At 42.7% G+C, this 15,265-nt stretch overlaps 2 protein-coding genes across 2 annotated transcripts; both read left to right on the forward strand.

Moving 5' to 3' along the window:
• Positions 1-200: 200 nt before the first annotated feature.
• On the forward strand, positions 201-3,720 carry LOC310939110 (GTPase IMAP family member 1-like; the record flags this gene model as incomplete). Its single annotated transcript, XM_083903777.1, has 6 exons — positions 201-270; positions 1,165-1,215; positions 1,311-1,361; positions 1,445-1,495; positions 1,702-1,752; positions 3,017-3,720. 6 exons carry the CDS (start codon positions 201-203, stop codon positions 3,718-3,720), a joined length of 978 nt encoding a protein of 325 aa, XP_083759903.1.
• A 5,452-nt stretch (positions 3,721-9,172) lies between these two features.
• On the forward strand, positions 9,173-14,798 carry josd1 (Josephin domain containing 1; the record flags this gene model as incomplete). Its single annotated transcript, XM_083903358.1, has 4 exons — positions 9,173-9,552; positions 9,980-10,108; positions 12,753-12,947; positions 14,699-14,798. The coding sequence occupies 4 exons, from the start codon at positions 9,173-9,175 to the stop codon at positions 14,796-14,798; spliced, it is 804 nt and encodes a 267-aa protein (XP_083759484.1).
• Between the last annotated feature and the right edge of the window lie 467 nt (positions 14,799-15,265).

Below are 15,265 nucleotides of genomic sequence, written 5' to 3' on the forward strand. Positions count from 1 at the left end.
AGGTCGTGTGCTTTAAAGGTCACGGGGTCACAGAGGGGTCACGCGGTGGTTGGCGTGTGGATGTGGTTTCAGGTTTAGAGTGTTTTTAAAATCACAGTTTCTCTTTTTAGGTGAAAGGTTGATCACATGATGAGTGTTGAAAAGCATTAACTAATGTCCTCTGTGTGTGTGTGTGTGTGTGTGTGTGTTCAGGTTGGTGGATGGGAACCAGCAACGTCCAGTTAGGAGCGTTCACCGTGGTGGGGTATCTTCTCTACAGATTCTCTCAGAGTAAGTCACTGAAGATATTTTTCTGATTTTCTGAAGATATTTCAGCTATATTTATTATTTATTACACGGCCCGCTTTAGGGGTCACGTCCACATTACTGCATATTTGCCCCCCCAAAAAGACCAATTTTTAGAAAAACCACACATGCATACACTCTTACAAATACACAAGACAAGGGGATATATATACATATATAAATATATATGGTTATGTATATATACGTATAAATGTATGTATATCTATAAATATGTATGTATATAAATATAGATATATACGTATATGTGTATATATGTATACTCATTTAAAAGAGAATAAATAAAACCTTTTAAAAATGTAATAAATAAAAATTAAGTTCGAAAAAATACTTATATATATATATATATATATATATATATATATATTGAATTGAATAAAACAATGAAATTAAAAACAAAACAGTGAAATTAATTAAAATAACAGCACAGAACACTGTAAATGCCAAAATACCAAATAAACCACAGATCTAAAAACTCAACTGACCTATAGACGCCAATGAGCTTCTAGTCTGGTCAACAGGGGGGTCAAGTATTTCAATTATGACTCTATAAATAATAACAAAAAAAACAGAGAGAAAAACCCACTCATTATAACTTGATGGGTGTATAGTGGGGTCAACTTTGAGACCTCTGCCATAAACGGACCTGTTCACACTCATTTACCACTCAAAAAATGCATTAAATGTTGTGTAAAAAGTGTTATTGTACATACTTGATTCTTCATTTTACCTGTTTTTGTACAAAAAATGTCTAAAATTTTGTGTGTATTGTACATGCGGCTAAATTGACAGTATTGACGTGTTGAATTAAATACTTTTATTAATACCACTGTGTTTAATGACCTCTGTTTCCCCCCGCAGCTCTGCCTGCTCTGATTCGCTGGCCCATTCGTATTTTCTGCTCTTTAACCGGTGAGTTCGCCATCACATGACACTGATGCAATGATAATAATAATCTAAGGTGATTTTGGTGTGAAATAATGTGCTGTGTGTGGCTTCTGTCGCAGGTCTGTCAGCTCTGTGGAGCTGGGTGGGTCGCCTGGTGGGAACAATACGTGGTACGGAAATCAACAAATGACGCTGTATATACATATATATATAAAAACAACAGAGGATGTTGACTTTTCTATTTATGTCTCAGGAATCCAGAACCTGTTTAAGTGTCTTTCTGGAGCGTGGCGCTTCATCGTACGTAAGTGATCCGATGTTTTTCTCACCGTGCAGCAAATTGACTTTACGCTTTCAAAGTAAAGGTAAACAAAGGCGGGGAGATGTTTACAGTGTGAGTGTAAGTGGTGAAGAGGGAGAGAGAGACGCCACGTTTGTGTCTTTACAGAAAGCATCAGGACTCATTTAGAGACACAGGCCTGTGATTTATCATCTTTCTTCCTCCTTCAGGTATCTCCCACAGGTTCAAGTGGTTGTCAGCGGTTATCAAAGCCATCACAGGTCAGTACACTTCATTCATTCATTCATTTATTTATGTTGCTTCTCTGCGACTTCCTTTCTTCCACGTCAAGAGATCTGAGACGAGTAGCTCTGTTCTGCATTCTTCGTCTCTGCCTGTGACACAGAGTCAGGATGGAAAATATGTTTTTCTTTTTACAAGAGAAGAAAAAGAGAGCGATTCCGATGTGGAAGAAGCAGAGCTGAAGGCTTCATGTAGGGTTTTTTGTTGTTTTTGCTGACATGAAAAGCAAGCTGGAAACACTCAAGCAGCCATTTCCCAACCGAAGAATCATCTGCAGACCCAATCACAGAATGACAACTCAGATTCACACACAAGAATATCAGATAAAATAATAGCCTATTATTTCTTAAACAGCCCGAAGACACTGACATGTTAAATCAGGTTAGCTCCTCTCTTCTCAACTTTAAGTTAGAGTTAAAGTTGGTAAAGTTAGATTTAAAGTTGCTAAAGTTAGAGTTAAAGTTAGAGTTAAAGTTGCTAAAGTTAGAGTTAAAGTTAGAGTTAAAGTTAGAGTTAAGGTTAGAGTTAAGGTTAGAGTTAAAGTTGCTAAAGCTAGAGTTAAAGTTGCTAAAGTAAAGTAAGAGTTAAAGTTGGAGTTAAACTTAGGGTTAAAGTTGCTAAAGTTAGAGTTAAAGTTGCTAAAGTTAGAGTTAAAGGTAGAGTTAAGGTTAGAGTTAAAGTTGGAGTTAAAGTAAGAGTTAAAGTTGCTAAAGTTAAAGTTAAAGTTAGTTAAAGTTGCTAAAGTTAGAGTTAAAGTTGCTAAAGTTAGAGTTAAAGTTGGCAAAGTCAGAGTTAAAGTTGCTAAAGTTAGAGTTAAAGTTGGTAAAGTTAGAGTTAAAGTTGCTAAAGTTAGAGTTAAAGTTGGAGTTAAAGTTGGTAAAGTTAGAGTTAAAGTTGCTAAAGTTAGAGTTAAAGTTGGTAAAGTTAGAGTTAAAGTTGCTAAAGTTAGAGTTGAAGTTGGTAAAGTTAGAGTTAATGTTGATAAAGTTAGAGTTAAAGTTGATAAAGTTAGAGTTGTTAAAGTTGTGTTTAAAGTTTATAAATACCCACACACGTTTGTCACCGTCATTCGCCTGTGAACAGTGATAATCACGTCGACTCTTTTATTTCTATTCTGTTGCTGCTGCTGTCTGTATATTATCTGTATAGTATGTGTATATTATCTGTATATTACCTGTATAGTATGTGTATATCATCTGTATATTATCTGTATAATATCCACCTATGTGAAAACCTCTGCAGGGTCATCTGGAGATGAAGTCCAGGGCTCAGAGGGCAGCAGCAGGCCCAGAGACCCAGGTCTGAGGCTGGTCCTCCTCGGGCCCACTGGAGGAGGACGAACCTCACTGGCAAACACGTTGTTGGGCGTCACGGTGAGGAAATCACCCGTGGCTCCTCTGACGGAGAGCACCAAGAGCACGGCAGTGGTGGACGGCAGAGAGGTGACGGTGGTCGACACCCCAGATCTTCTGGGTCCATCGCTGGGCGACGACAGGAGAGCGAAGGAGGCTTTAAGGAGCCTCCAGCTGGTCAGTCCTGGACCACACGCCGTCCTGCTGGTGATGCAGGCTCCAAGCTCCAACCAGGACGTGACCCGTGCCGTCCGAGCCGCCGTGGAACTGTTCGGAGACGAGGTCTTGGGCCACGTCGTCCCCGTGCTCACCCACGCCAACCGCCTGCGTGGAAGAGGCGGCGCAGATCGGCTGCCGGACGTGGACAGGGTCACGTCTCTGTGCGGGCAGAGGCCTGAGCTGGTGGACGTCGGGCCAGACCGCCCCCTAGAGGCACAGAGGGCGACGTGCAGGCAGCTGACTGGGCGCGCGATGGAGATGAAAGGGCTGAGCGGGCGCTTTGTCCACGAGCTGCAGAGAAGGGAGGAGCTCTTCAGGGAGGAGCTGCTGACGGACATGGCATCTGCACTGGCACGAAAACTGGGACACATGTGAACACGAGGAGGAGGAGGAAGAGTTTTGTGTTGCTGTTGTGTCTCTCAAAACATGCAATTTTGACTTTTAGTGCCTTCTCTGCCTGGGGTATTTCCGTCCCTCCGCTGGTTCACCACTCGTCCAAATGAATTCACTACTGCTGGGTCCTCAAAGTGCCTCACATGCTTTCGGTCGGACGTCATGGTCACGCCAATTTAAATTTTTACCCTTCTCCTGCGTCATAATCCTTCAGTTCTTGCACGAGCCTGGTGTTTTCGTGCTCTTCGTGCTTCACTGGTCCCCGTCTTTTATAATTCATAAAGGATATCAAACTTTAAAGACCACCGGGGACTAAAAGTCATGTTGGGACAAGAGCACGGCAGTCCATGCTTCTGTGGAGCTGCAGTTTCCCCACATATTTGTAATATTTTAAAGATACAATATGGAACTTTTCTGCATTATAATAACTAAAAAAAATAACAAAACGACCCCTAACAGAATATTTGTTATCGTTACGTGTCTCTGCTACAACTTCTTTGAGTCCTGCCGATGCATGGACATCGGGAATACGAGTAGAGACGTCTCGCTTGATAGAGTGACCCCTAGTGGCAGGAAATAACGTGCAGTTCATTTAAAGCTGCAGTAGGCATAAAAAAAAGTTAATTATTGGGTTTTAGACGCAAGTTATTTAAAAAAATATTTTGGTATCGCAGCTCTGCTTTTTTACATTTCTTTGCCGTATAGGAATTTGTTGTCGGTGCCTAAGTTATAATCTTTCCACCAAAAAAGGCCTGATCGCAGAGTTATTATTGGTCAAAATCCTCCTGTAAAGGTTGTAAACTAGAGCCAGATGACTTGATTTACACAAAAATAATGCCTGCCTACTGTACCTTTAATGACTCGAACTACAAATGACACCAGGAAATCGGACTCTGTGGTCAGGGAGAGGTCTTCACAAGCGAGGCTGACCTTCACTTGAACCGCATTGGGTTTGTCACGAGCGTGACGGTGCAGAAGAAGAAGAAGAAGACGACGCCCACGTCTCTTTCCGTGGTCAACGTCTGAGCTCTAACCTGGTGGAAAAAGAGAGAGGACATTAATGAAAGCACGTTTCACACTGACATGGAGATGCAGCCGCGTCCTGGGAGCACTTAGGGATCGTCCACAAGGAGCTGCGGGGAAATGTGGGTGATGTGACGAAAAAGGCCTCCACACCCTGTTGTCGCCACAAGTCTGAGCTTGACCATGACACACAGAGGGAAAAGATAGGGAGCCACACCTCTTACCTCTTACTGTTCAAGAGAATAAATCTGAGGATAAACACTTGAAGCCAGAGATCAACTTGAAAACAACATGTCCGTTCCTTTTTACGCAGCAGCATTCTGCCTTTTTCTCAAGGGCAAGCATGTCTCAGTGGCAGCTTTATTCACCCCCAGTACACACAGCATGCCAATCGATTGTTTCCGCCGGATTCCTTGAGCGTTTGCAGCTCGAATTCCGCAGTGAAAACTGACCCCGGTGGATATTTTTTTGCTGAAGAAATGAGGATGCACCAAAAAAATGTTATTTGTTGTAATAAAATGTACGTCATCAGTCGTTTGTTTTAGGTATAAATATGTGATAGTGTGATATTCCAGTCACCAGTCTTGCTCACTTGCTAACCCAGAACTGGAGATCTGGCCTAACCCTAATCCTGACCCAGCCCTAACACTAACACTGGAGATCTAACCTGTTTCACTCTATTAGCTTAAGGTTGCTAAACATTTCACGATGTAGTATTAGTAGTATTAGGGAAGGGGCCTCAAACTCAAAGTGAACTTCTAGTCTGGTGTGGAGGGGCTGGGTTAAAAATGTCCAACAATTTGGGAAAAATTAACAGTTTAGTGATTAGAAATTAAGATTATATCGTGATAAGCCATCATGCTGTATTTGCAATTTGATGCTGGGCATGTTAAAGTCGACGCGTGACACGTTTCCATGGCGATTGATGGGGAAAAAGACGCATGTGACGTCATGCTTGCGTGCCGCACCACCTGAGTTTACCAGTTACCTCGATTTAGCTCCTTTAGCGCCGGTTAGCGCACCTACAGTCGAACTGGAGCGGTCCGTTTATTAAACGTGAAGAGCAGCGCTACAAATAACTAGCGTACCCGTGTACTGCGTATGTTCGCGTCTGTTTTTAAAGTTTAGCGTTACTTTAGAGACTCATTTTAACAATCGGGAGTCACGTAAACATGGCGGAAACGTGTCATACGTTAACGCTGACGCCGTTAACGTGCCCAGCACTATTGCAATTACAAGCATTCAGGATGACATTGGACACCATTTCAAAGTAAAAGTGTTTGTTTTGTAATATAAGCTCACAACAACAACAAAAACAAAAACATATCTGCCTAACTTTACCAATGTGCTTGCTAAAAAATTTGTTTTTTTCTTGTTTTCCGAAAACATTCAGATATGACTTAGGCAACTATGCTATTAGGCTAACGATATTTATGATGCAAAATGGATCTGTAAATAACAAAAACAGAATCAAAACACTAGACAAGCATGTGTATATATACATATACATGTATGTTATTATTATTATTATTCATTACATTTCTAGAGCACTTTTCTAGACACCAATAGCGCTTTACAAATTGGCTATTATTAATTAACACATTCTCACTGGTGGTGGTAAGCTACGTGTAGCCACAGCTGCTCTGGAGCAGACCGTATATATGTCTATATGTATATATATACATGTAAAATATTAAATGTTGAATTCAATCATTTCAAAATAAGTGTAGGGTCACAGGACATCAAGTTTGAGACCCCTGTATTAGGGTGTGTGTGTGCGATGGTGGGGGGCCCCAAAAACAAATTCATCTTTGGGCCCCATAAATGCTTGCGCAGGCCCTGTATTTTAATAGCTGTTTTCACATTGATTTAGTAGCACACACACACACACATTCTTGTACTTGCTGCATACTGAGGACCGGGTAAAAGAGCTGACAAAGTGAGGATCAGCATTTCCACTTTATAAATCAACACAATTACAAATATCTACTTCATGAATGACATCTACTAAAATTTGACCCAAAATGTTTGGTCCAAAATTTGAAAAAAAAAATTGGACCCAAAGTGTTTGGTCCAAAATTTGAAAAAAAAAAATGGACGCAACATTTTTGGTCCAAAATTTGAAAAAAAAAATTGGACCCAAAATGTTTGGTCCAAAATTTGAAACAAAATTTGACAAAAAAAATGGATGCAAAATGTTTGGTCCAAAATTTGAAAAAAAAAAAATTGGACCCAAAATGTTTGGTCAAAAATTTGACGCAAAATTTTTGGTCGAAAATTTGAAAAAAAAAATTGGACCCAAAATGTTTGGTCCAAAATTTGATAAAAAATTTGACGCAAAATGTTTGGTCCAAAATTTGACAAAAAAAAGTCATACTATGTCGTCCAAAATTTGATTTTTTTTTTTTTTTTGATAAATTGAGTATAGCATGTTATACCAACCTAAGGAAGTGATTTCAACGAAAACAAAGTGAGGACCGACCAAAATGTCCTCACTCCGTAAAAATGTCCTCACTTTGTTGGTTAAAAACCCTCACTGGTCCTCAGTATGGCGCAAGTACAAGAACATACACACACACACACACACACACACACACACACACACACACACGTGTATGTTCATGTGGACACTTCACACACTGATTACATCACAGTACGGTTAAGAATTTAGAGTAAAATGTGGGGTTTTGTGCGTCCGAGGGGGAGGAAGTTAGTAGTCCGTGCTCCTCGGCTCCTCCCCCTGTGACGCAGGCGGGTGAGAGCAACATGGAGCCAGACAGAGACGCTACTGCGCATGTGCGAGAAAGAGAGAACGAGAAAGAGAGAGAGAGAGAGAGAGAGCAGGAAAAAAGTGTCAGAGACAAAGGAGAGAGAGAGAGAGAGAGAGAGAGGAGGCTTTGGTGGAAAGAGAGGAGAGACACGTTCACACTCACTCGGGCTTCTTTCACCTGTGTTGTTGTTCCTCCCCGACGCGCTTCGTGTAGCACAGTCGCGTTGTTTCGCCACCGGAAGTTAACGTAACCAGGTGAGTCCTCGCGGCGACAGAAGACCAAGTTATGAGGCGTGAAAAAAAAAAGAAAAAGAAGCAAAAACACACACACACACACACACACAGAGCAGCTTGTGTTGTTGTGTCACGTAGAAGAAGAGCCACAAGTACAAAATGTGACTGTTATTGTCACCTGTGTGTGTGTGTGTGTTTGCTACTAACAGCAGATATTCGTCTGTAATGTGAGTGAATCATTCTGTGCTATTGTCATGTTGTGTTTTTATGCTAGCTTACTGGAGTAGCCTGCTTCCTCTTACACACAGCACACACTGCTGCGAATGTTTACCTTCTTCTTCTTCGATAGTTCTGTGGCAGCTTCATCTGTCAACAACAACAACAAAGAGGGGGTTGTTCAATGCAGAGCTTCTCAGTTGACATGATCAAATGTTGTATATTATATTCTTTCATTCATCCCACACCTCATGTGTATCTCTTGGAATAATATATTACACTATTTTTTTGACTGACCCCCATTTGAGAACCATTTATTTTAACGTTTCTAGCTGCTGTTTACTAGAGTTGTGTAACTCAGTGGTTCTCAATCAAACCACCTGAGAAAACACTGAGTTCTCAAAGCAACGCTAACGTTAAAATACAGTGGTGTAAACAGGAGTAAAGTCAGATACCCACTTTTCACAGGAATCCTCATCCTCCTCTATCCTCACATATACATCACACGCTGGTATAGACACAGTGAGAGATAAGGTGATTGTTTGTTACTCCCGTCAAACTTCCTCAGCTCCGCTCTGATCACATACCCTCGTATATACACAGTAGAACGATTGCAACTAACAAGCTTTATCTTCCTCAGGCTCGGCGTCAGACTCCTGCTGCATCTGTTCCAGTGGAAGTGAGGCCCTCATGGTCAGCAGCCCAGTCAGCTGATGGAAAGAAGTGCAAAGCTCTATAGTCTCGGTGACTGGATGGAAAGAGCTGTCGACGCACGCTAAACCCAGTGAGAATGGAGGACGTGGAAACGTACAGGGATCAACCGGTGGCTCTTTGATTGACGGCGCCGCTGCGCTGTGGCTGCTGGAGTTATTCTAATCTGGAGTCGCAGTCTTTGTCCGCTCCCTCCTTGTGACCTTTTTCCTGGCGTTCGTCCTTCAGAGAGAGCAGGTGTTGCTGTGTTAAACAGCCACGGGTCTCATTTACCTCGTAACCCCCCCCCCCACCACCCTCCACCACCTCCCTCTCAAGCGTACGCGGAGACACACAGGCTCCTCTCCTCCTCGCGGCTGAGAGGTTGCCATGGCAATGGTTGCCGTGATGCAAATGTAGCGTCCTGAAAGTTGTAGTTGTGGAGGTAGTGGCGGGGTGGGAGGAGGTGGCAGAGGCAGCGGCGCAGGTGAACGTCCAGGCATGGGAAGTGCTCCGTACCCGGCCGGAGAGTGGAAGGGGAAGGGGAGAGGCGGCCTGCAGGAGCTGGGATGTATGCCCTGGAAGGTTAGCAAGCAGAAAGGAGGAGGAGGAGGAGGAGGTGGTGGAGGAGGAGGAGAGGTTTTGGTGGTGGGAGCAGAGGAAAGGAGGAGCAGGGATCCCAGGGACTCGCAGCAGCAGCAGGATCTCTCGTCGTCCTCCTCGTCCCTCACCCCACCAGCACCTCCTCAATCCTCTCTGACACCTCCGACCATTTATCACGAGAAGCAGCGGAGGGAGCTGTGCGCCCTGCACGCGCTCAACAACGTCTTCCAGGACGGGACGGCTTTCAGTCGGGACACCCTGCAGGAGATATACCAGAGGTGACGTATTCAAAGCTGCCGTCGTGTGTTGAAATGTGTGTGAAATACAGGCAGCGATCGCTGATCTAGAGTCGAGCTAAAATGTACTAAAATGTCAGAAAATGTTGATTATTGTCTCCCAAACCTGGAAATGATGGATGTTCTCAAATGTCTTGTTTTTGTCCACAAACCAAAATGATTCAGTTGTAATGATTTCTTTGTTCTGTGTAGGAAAAAAACTACTAGAAAATATTCACATTTAAGAAGCTGAGAAATCAGACGAAAAAACGTTCAAACTGATTAAGCGATTGTCAAAATAGTTGACTAACGGTGTAAAAATAGACCAACACAAATATTTTCCAGTATCACTCTGTAACACTGTGGTTGGAAAATAACCAGAATTTCGACATATCTTCATGACTCGTCTTCACTGCGGTCCCGTTTGCAGGCTCTCTCCCAGCACGCTGGTGACTCCTCACAAGAAGAGCATGCTGGGAAACGGGAACTACGACGTCAACGTCATCATGGCGGCGCTGCAGACCCGGGGCTTCGAGGCGGTTTGGTGGGATAAAAGAAGGTACAGTATTCAGAGCTTGTCGTTAAAAATAACTCGTCGCTGTGTGTGTGTGTGTGTGTGTGTGTATATACGACCTCTGACCCTGAGATGTTCCCCTGAGAGGTCACTCACAGCTTAAACCAAAGGAAACTAAGCAATCTATATTTGTCTTTTTAAAGAATATGCATCTGCGGTACAGGAACATCTGTTTAACCCTTCTGTCGCCATCCTGTCGTCGCACTTACACTACCGTTCAGAGGTTTGGGCTCACCTATACACTTTTTTTGGTGTTGTTCCATTAAATGTCACACTTTTATTCATCAAAAGAGTTTGCGAAATGAATAGAAAATATAGTCAAGACATTGACAAGATTAGAAATAATCGTCAAAGTACCAGCAAAACTGTTTTCAGTTGTGCTAACATCATCGCACAAGGGTTTTCTAATCATCCAATAGCCTTCTAATGCCATTAGCAAACACAATGTACCATTAGAACATCAAGTTTTCAATGGAATATGTACGTATAGAGGACCATTTCCAGACGTTTGCAGCTAGAATAGTCGTTTAATTGAGGAAAACAAAGTGCTTTTCCTTCAAAAATAAGGACATTTCTAAGTGACCCCAAACTTTTGAACGGTAGTGTATATACTTCCGCCGAACGACCAATCACACGCATTTGTGACATCAGCTTCAATGCCTAACCGGTTGAATAACTGCCAGATATGGAAAGTGGAAGTTACCTTGTAAAAAAGCTGCTGAAGAACTCACTCATTGAACATTTCTTTTGACAATTCTACAGCCGTAAAATCTAAATAAATCCAGGCAGCCTTAATATCGTGATACGCTCATAAGCGTGTACCTTTTTTGTGCGTTTAAAACGTCTGTGGTCCTTTTCTCCAAATGCCACATTTACATTCCTGACCTGTTTTCCATATGTAACGTGTGTCCGCCCTAAAGGCTAGCTTGGCTCAAATTGGTGTAGCACAAGCGACGCCATTGTCGCTCGGGCTCCAGCGATGTTTACACCTGACCCAGAAGCCTCTGGGGTAACGGCCGTGATGTTTTTTTAAACACGCGCTCACAACATGGATGACCAATTACAAAAGAGCGGTCATTCACGGTCATGGAGCAACATGGAGTGAAAAGAGCCTTTAAGACCGAGGGTAAAAAGACCTATGTCGGAAATAATGCATGTTCCAGCATTTAAATCGGGGGCCTCAAACTCAGAGTGAACTTCTAGTCTGGTCTGGAGTGAAAAAAGTCCAACAATTTGGGGAAAATTAAAGGTTTAGTGATTAGAAATGAAGATTATGTCTTGATAATCCATCATGCTGTTGCAATTACAAATACTGAGGATGACAATGGACACCATTTCAAAGTAAAGTGTTTGTTTTCATATATAACAAAAAAAAAACATGTTTATGACGCAAAATGAATCTGTAAATAACGCAAACAGAATTAAAACATGAAATCAGCATATAACATGTAGACATTTGTAATTAAAACGCTTATATTATATCATTAAATGTTGAATTTAATCATTTCAAAATAAGTGTAAGGCTCCGTGTGTCCTCTTTGTGCCTCAGCAAATCTAATCAGTCGTTCGCTCTCATTTTTGTTGTTTGACAAAGTCCGAGACCTATTTTATTTTATCAGCGTTCCTGCTGCCCCTCCTCCTCCTCCTCCTCCTCCTCCTCCTCCTCCTCCTCCTCCTCCTCCTCCTCCTCCTCCTCCATCACCATCATCATCATCATCATCATTAGCTTCGCTTGTTACTGTTTGACAACAATAACAGCCGCAGTCTTTGCTTTTATCAGGGAGAACATTAATGTTATCAGAAAACACCAAATTCCCGTTCCTCTGTCTCGGCCAAAACAGGAAACCAAATCAAAGCTCGCCCAACCCCCCCCCCCCCCCCCCCCAACTGGCCCCCCCCGCCCTCTGATCGAGTGACAAAAACAACAACGCAGCAGGGAGTGAACCTGTAACGTGGTGTTGGCGTGCACGTCTGCTGGTTAAAACATGCTGTAGAGATCTGTTTTAAGTTTGAAAGAACCCTCAAATTAAAGATTGTTTTCTTACAGTGTGTTTTTCTGCCTTTAAGAGTGCATTCAGGTTACAAGTGTGGACACACTGTGGTTAAAAACACACGACCGTTTGCATTTTGCCCGGTGTTCACGGTGGTTAGCATTGTTGCCCCACAGCAAGAAGGTCACTGATTCGGATCCAGGTTCGTTTGGTTCAGAAAATGTCAGAAAATGTCAGAAAAAAAGTGTTTGTCAAACCTGGAATTCACAACGTTATCAAATGTCTTGTTGATTTTGTTGATTTCTTTGTTATGTGGAGCAAAGAAACAAAGAACATATTCACATTTAAGAAGCTAAAACAATTAAAAATCATTGTTTCAGCTCTAGTTTGCATGTTCTCCCTGTCTGTGTGTGTGTGTGGGTTCTTTCTCCTGGTTCTACACTATCTTCCTGTAGGACAAAGGCAGCAGATTAGGATTAAGTTAGCTGGACCCACTTGTGTCAGCTGACCCTCATGCAAATAAAGGTGTAAACGTACAGAAGACGTTCGTAATTCATCTTAAACGTGTTAATTCCGTAAGAAGAGCGTCTTCACGGCCCCGTGATTTAAACCCCGAACCTTTTTTTCCGTTCCTTCAGGGACGTCGGCAGCATCGAGCTCTCCAACGTGACGGGCTTCATTCTCAACGTGCCGTCCAACCTGCGCTGGGGTCCGCTGCGGCTGCCGCTCAAACGCCAGCACTGGATCGGAGTCCGAGAGGTGGGCGGAGTCTACTACAACCTGGACTCCAAGCTGCGAAGCCCTCAGCCCATCGGCAACCCGGAGGAGCTCAGGTGGGAGGTTTTTGTTGTATTTACACCACGAGAAGTAGACAGTAAATGCCTTGGTGAAGGTATATAGTAATATATAACTATAGTAATATAGTTTCCGGCCTTCTCCAACTGAAAACTGAAGTTCTGAAAGTGGTCACTCTCCTGCACCAAAGTCCATTGGGAAAGTCGGTGTTTTTTAGCTCATACACTCTTAGAAATAAGTGCTAAGTAGAACCATATAAGGTTCTTTGGCTTGCCCTCATAGGAGAACCCTTTTCGGCTCGAGGTAGAACCTTTTTATAAAGGTTTCACCTGAAACCCTTTTGGAGGGTTCCACCTGGAACCCTTTTAAAATCCTTTATTCAGGAAAGCGGTTATAAAGGGTTCTCTGGATCAAAATGGTTCTTACTGGAACCATTAGTGTTACCAAGAACCCTTTCTTCGGGAAAGTGTTTTTCAGAAGCAAATGGTTCCAGGTAGAACCTCAGCCTTTGTAGAAGAACCCTTTTGGAACCCTTTTGGAACCCTTATTTCTAAGAGTGTAGAGACGCATAAATTGCTGGTTTATTGCTGCCTAGTTTGGCAAATTTGTGCCTTTTTGGTGAATCTTAATCATGGATTTTAAACACCGACAATAAAATACACATTTAAATGTATGGATGGAGGCAGCGGCGGAACTAACAACTCTAAGTGTCGTTATGTAAAAAGAAATCACTGCTTTTCACTATGGTCTTTGGTGTGGGAGAGTGAGGGAGTTATGCAGGCACAGATTTGAGGTTATATCCAATAAATGGCAGAAAATAAATGACTCAATAAATGACATTAAATGCTGAAGGCCTGTAGTGGACAGAATGAACCAAGCCCAGAGCGACTAGGGAAAGAAAGTAAAAGTTAACATAAAGTGTGGAGACCTAACAATCCCCACACACACACACACACACACAGGAGAGGATGACGACAACAACCACAACAACAACAAAGAAAGCAGGAGAGAGACAGAGGGTTGGGACAAAGACCTCATTGTTCTCATTGGTTGTCTGACATGAAGCAGGTTTACTCATTCTAAACAACCCTTTGTTTCATTTTTGACCTCCGCCGGGAGGTATATTATGTTTTCTTCCGAGTTTGTCTGTCTGTTTGGCAACATAACTCAAAAAGTCGCAGATAGATTTGGATGAAATTTTAATGAAATGTCCGCAATGGGACCAGGAACAAGTGATTACATCTCGGGCGTGATCCATACATGCTATTACCATTTTTATTGCTATTTTGTGGAGGTCTGCGTTCTCCGAGTGCTTCTTGTTCATATTAGTGCTGTGCAATAGCGCTAACGCGCGTTAACGCACGGCACGTTTCCATGACGACTGACCGGAAAGAGACGCTCACGACGTCATGTTTACGTGCCGCGACACGGGAGTCCAGGCACCGTTTACCAGATAGCTCCGTTAGCTGCATTAGCTCCTTTTAGCGCCGTTAGCACGCCCAAAATGGAACTGGAGCGGTCTGTTTATTAAAGGAAAAGAGCAGCGCTTACAAATAACCAGCGTACCTGTGTACTGAGTATGTGTGTCTATGTTTTTAAAGTTCAGCGTTACTTTAGAGACTCATTTTAACAATCCTGAGTCACGTAAACATGACGTCACGCGCCTATTTTCCCGCCCTTTTTTTAACGCCGCTGACGCGTTAACGTTGACAGCACTAGTTTATATTCTTTTATTATTATTATTATTAGCTTCTTCCAGCTTCATAACAACCGTGGCTTTCTGTTGTAGGAAGTTTCTCCGCCTGCAGCTGCGAGGGAAGAACTGTGAACTCCTGCTGGTCGTCTCAGAGGAAGTGGAGGCGCGTCAGACGTGGCGCTCCGACGGCTAATAATCCCAGGACGAGCTGGAGAGGAAGTAGAAGCGTGCGCTGCTGCTGCTCGACACGCGGATACACACCTACAGACTTCTTTATTTTTATTTTTTTTTATCGGCTCCTTTCTTTTTTTGGGTTTTGTTTACACGGCCATTGCTCGGTCTCTTATCTGATGATGAGATGCAAAGCGGTGAAGGAAACAAACACTTTACAGGGAGAATCACAGTCCTTTACTCGAAACACGTTTAAGACTTTATCATTCTGTTTCCGCTCTCTTTTTTCCCCCTGTTTTTATATATATATATATATATATATTGACTATTTTTCAGTGTCTATTTTGACACTGTTGATTTTTCTTTTTATTGTTCGTGTGTTTTGCGGAAAGTCACGGAGATTCAGGCTTCTGTCGGAGACTCTCCCTGCTTCAATCATGACGTTCATGACCGTGTTTCCGTGTCCACTTGTACGTCGTGAATCTCCCT

Source organism: Microchirus variegatus (genome assembly GCF_963457635.1).
Source record: "Microchirus variegatus genome assembly, chromosome: 17".
Taxonomy (NCBI): Eukaryota; Metazoa; Chordata; class Actinopteri; order Pleuronectiformes; family Soleidae; genus Microchirus; species Microchirus variegatus.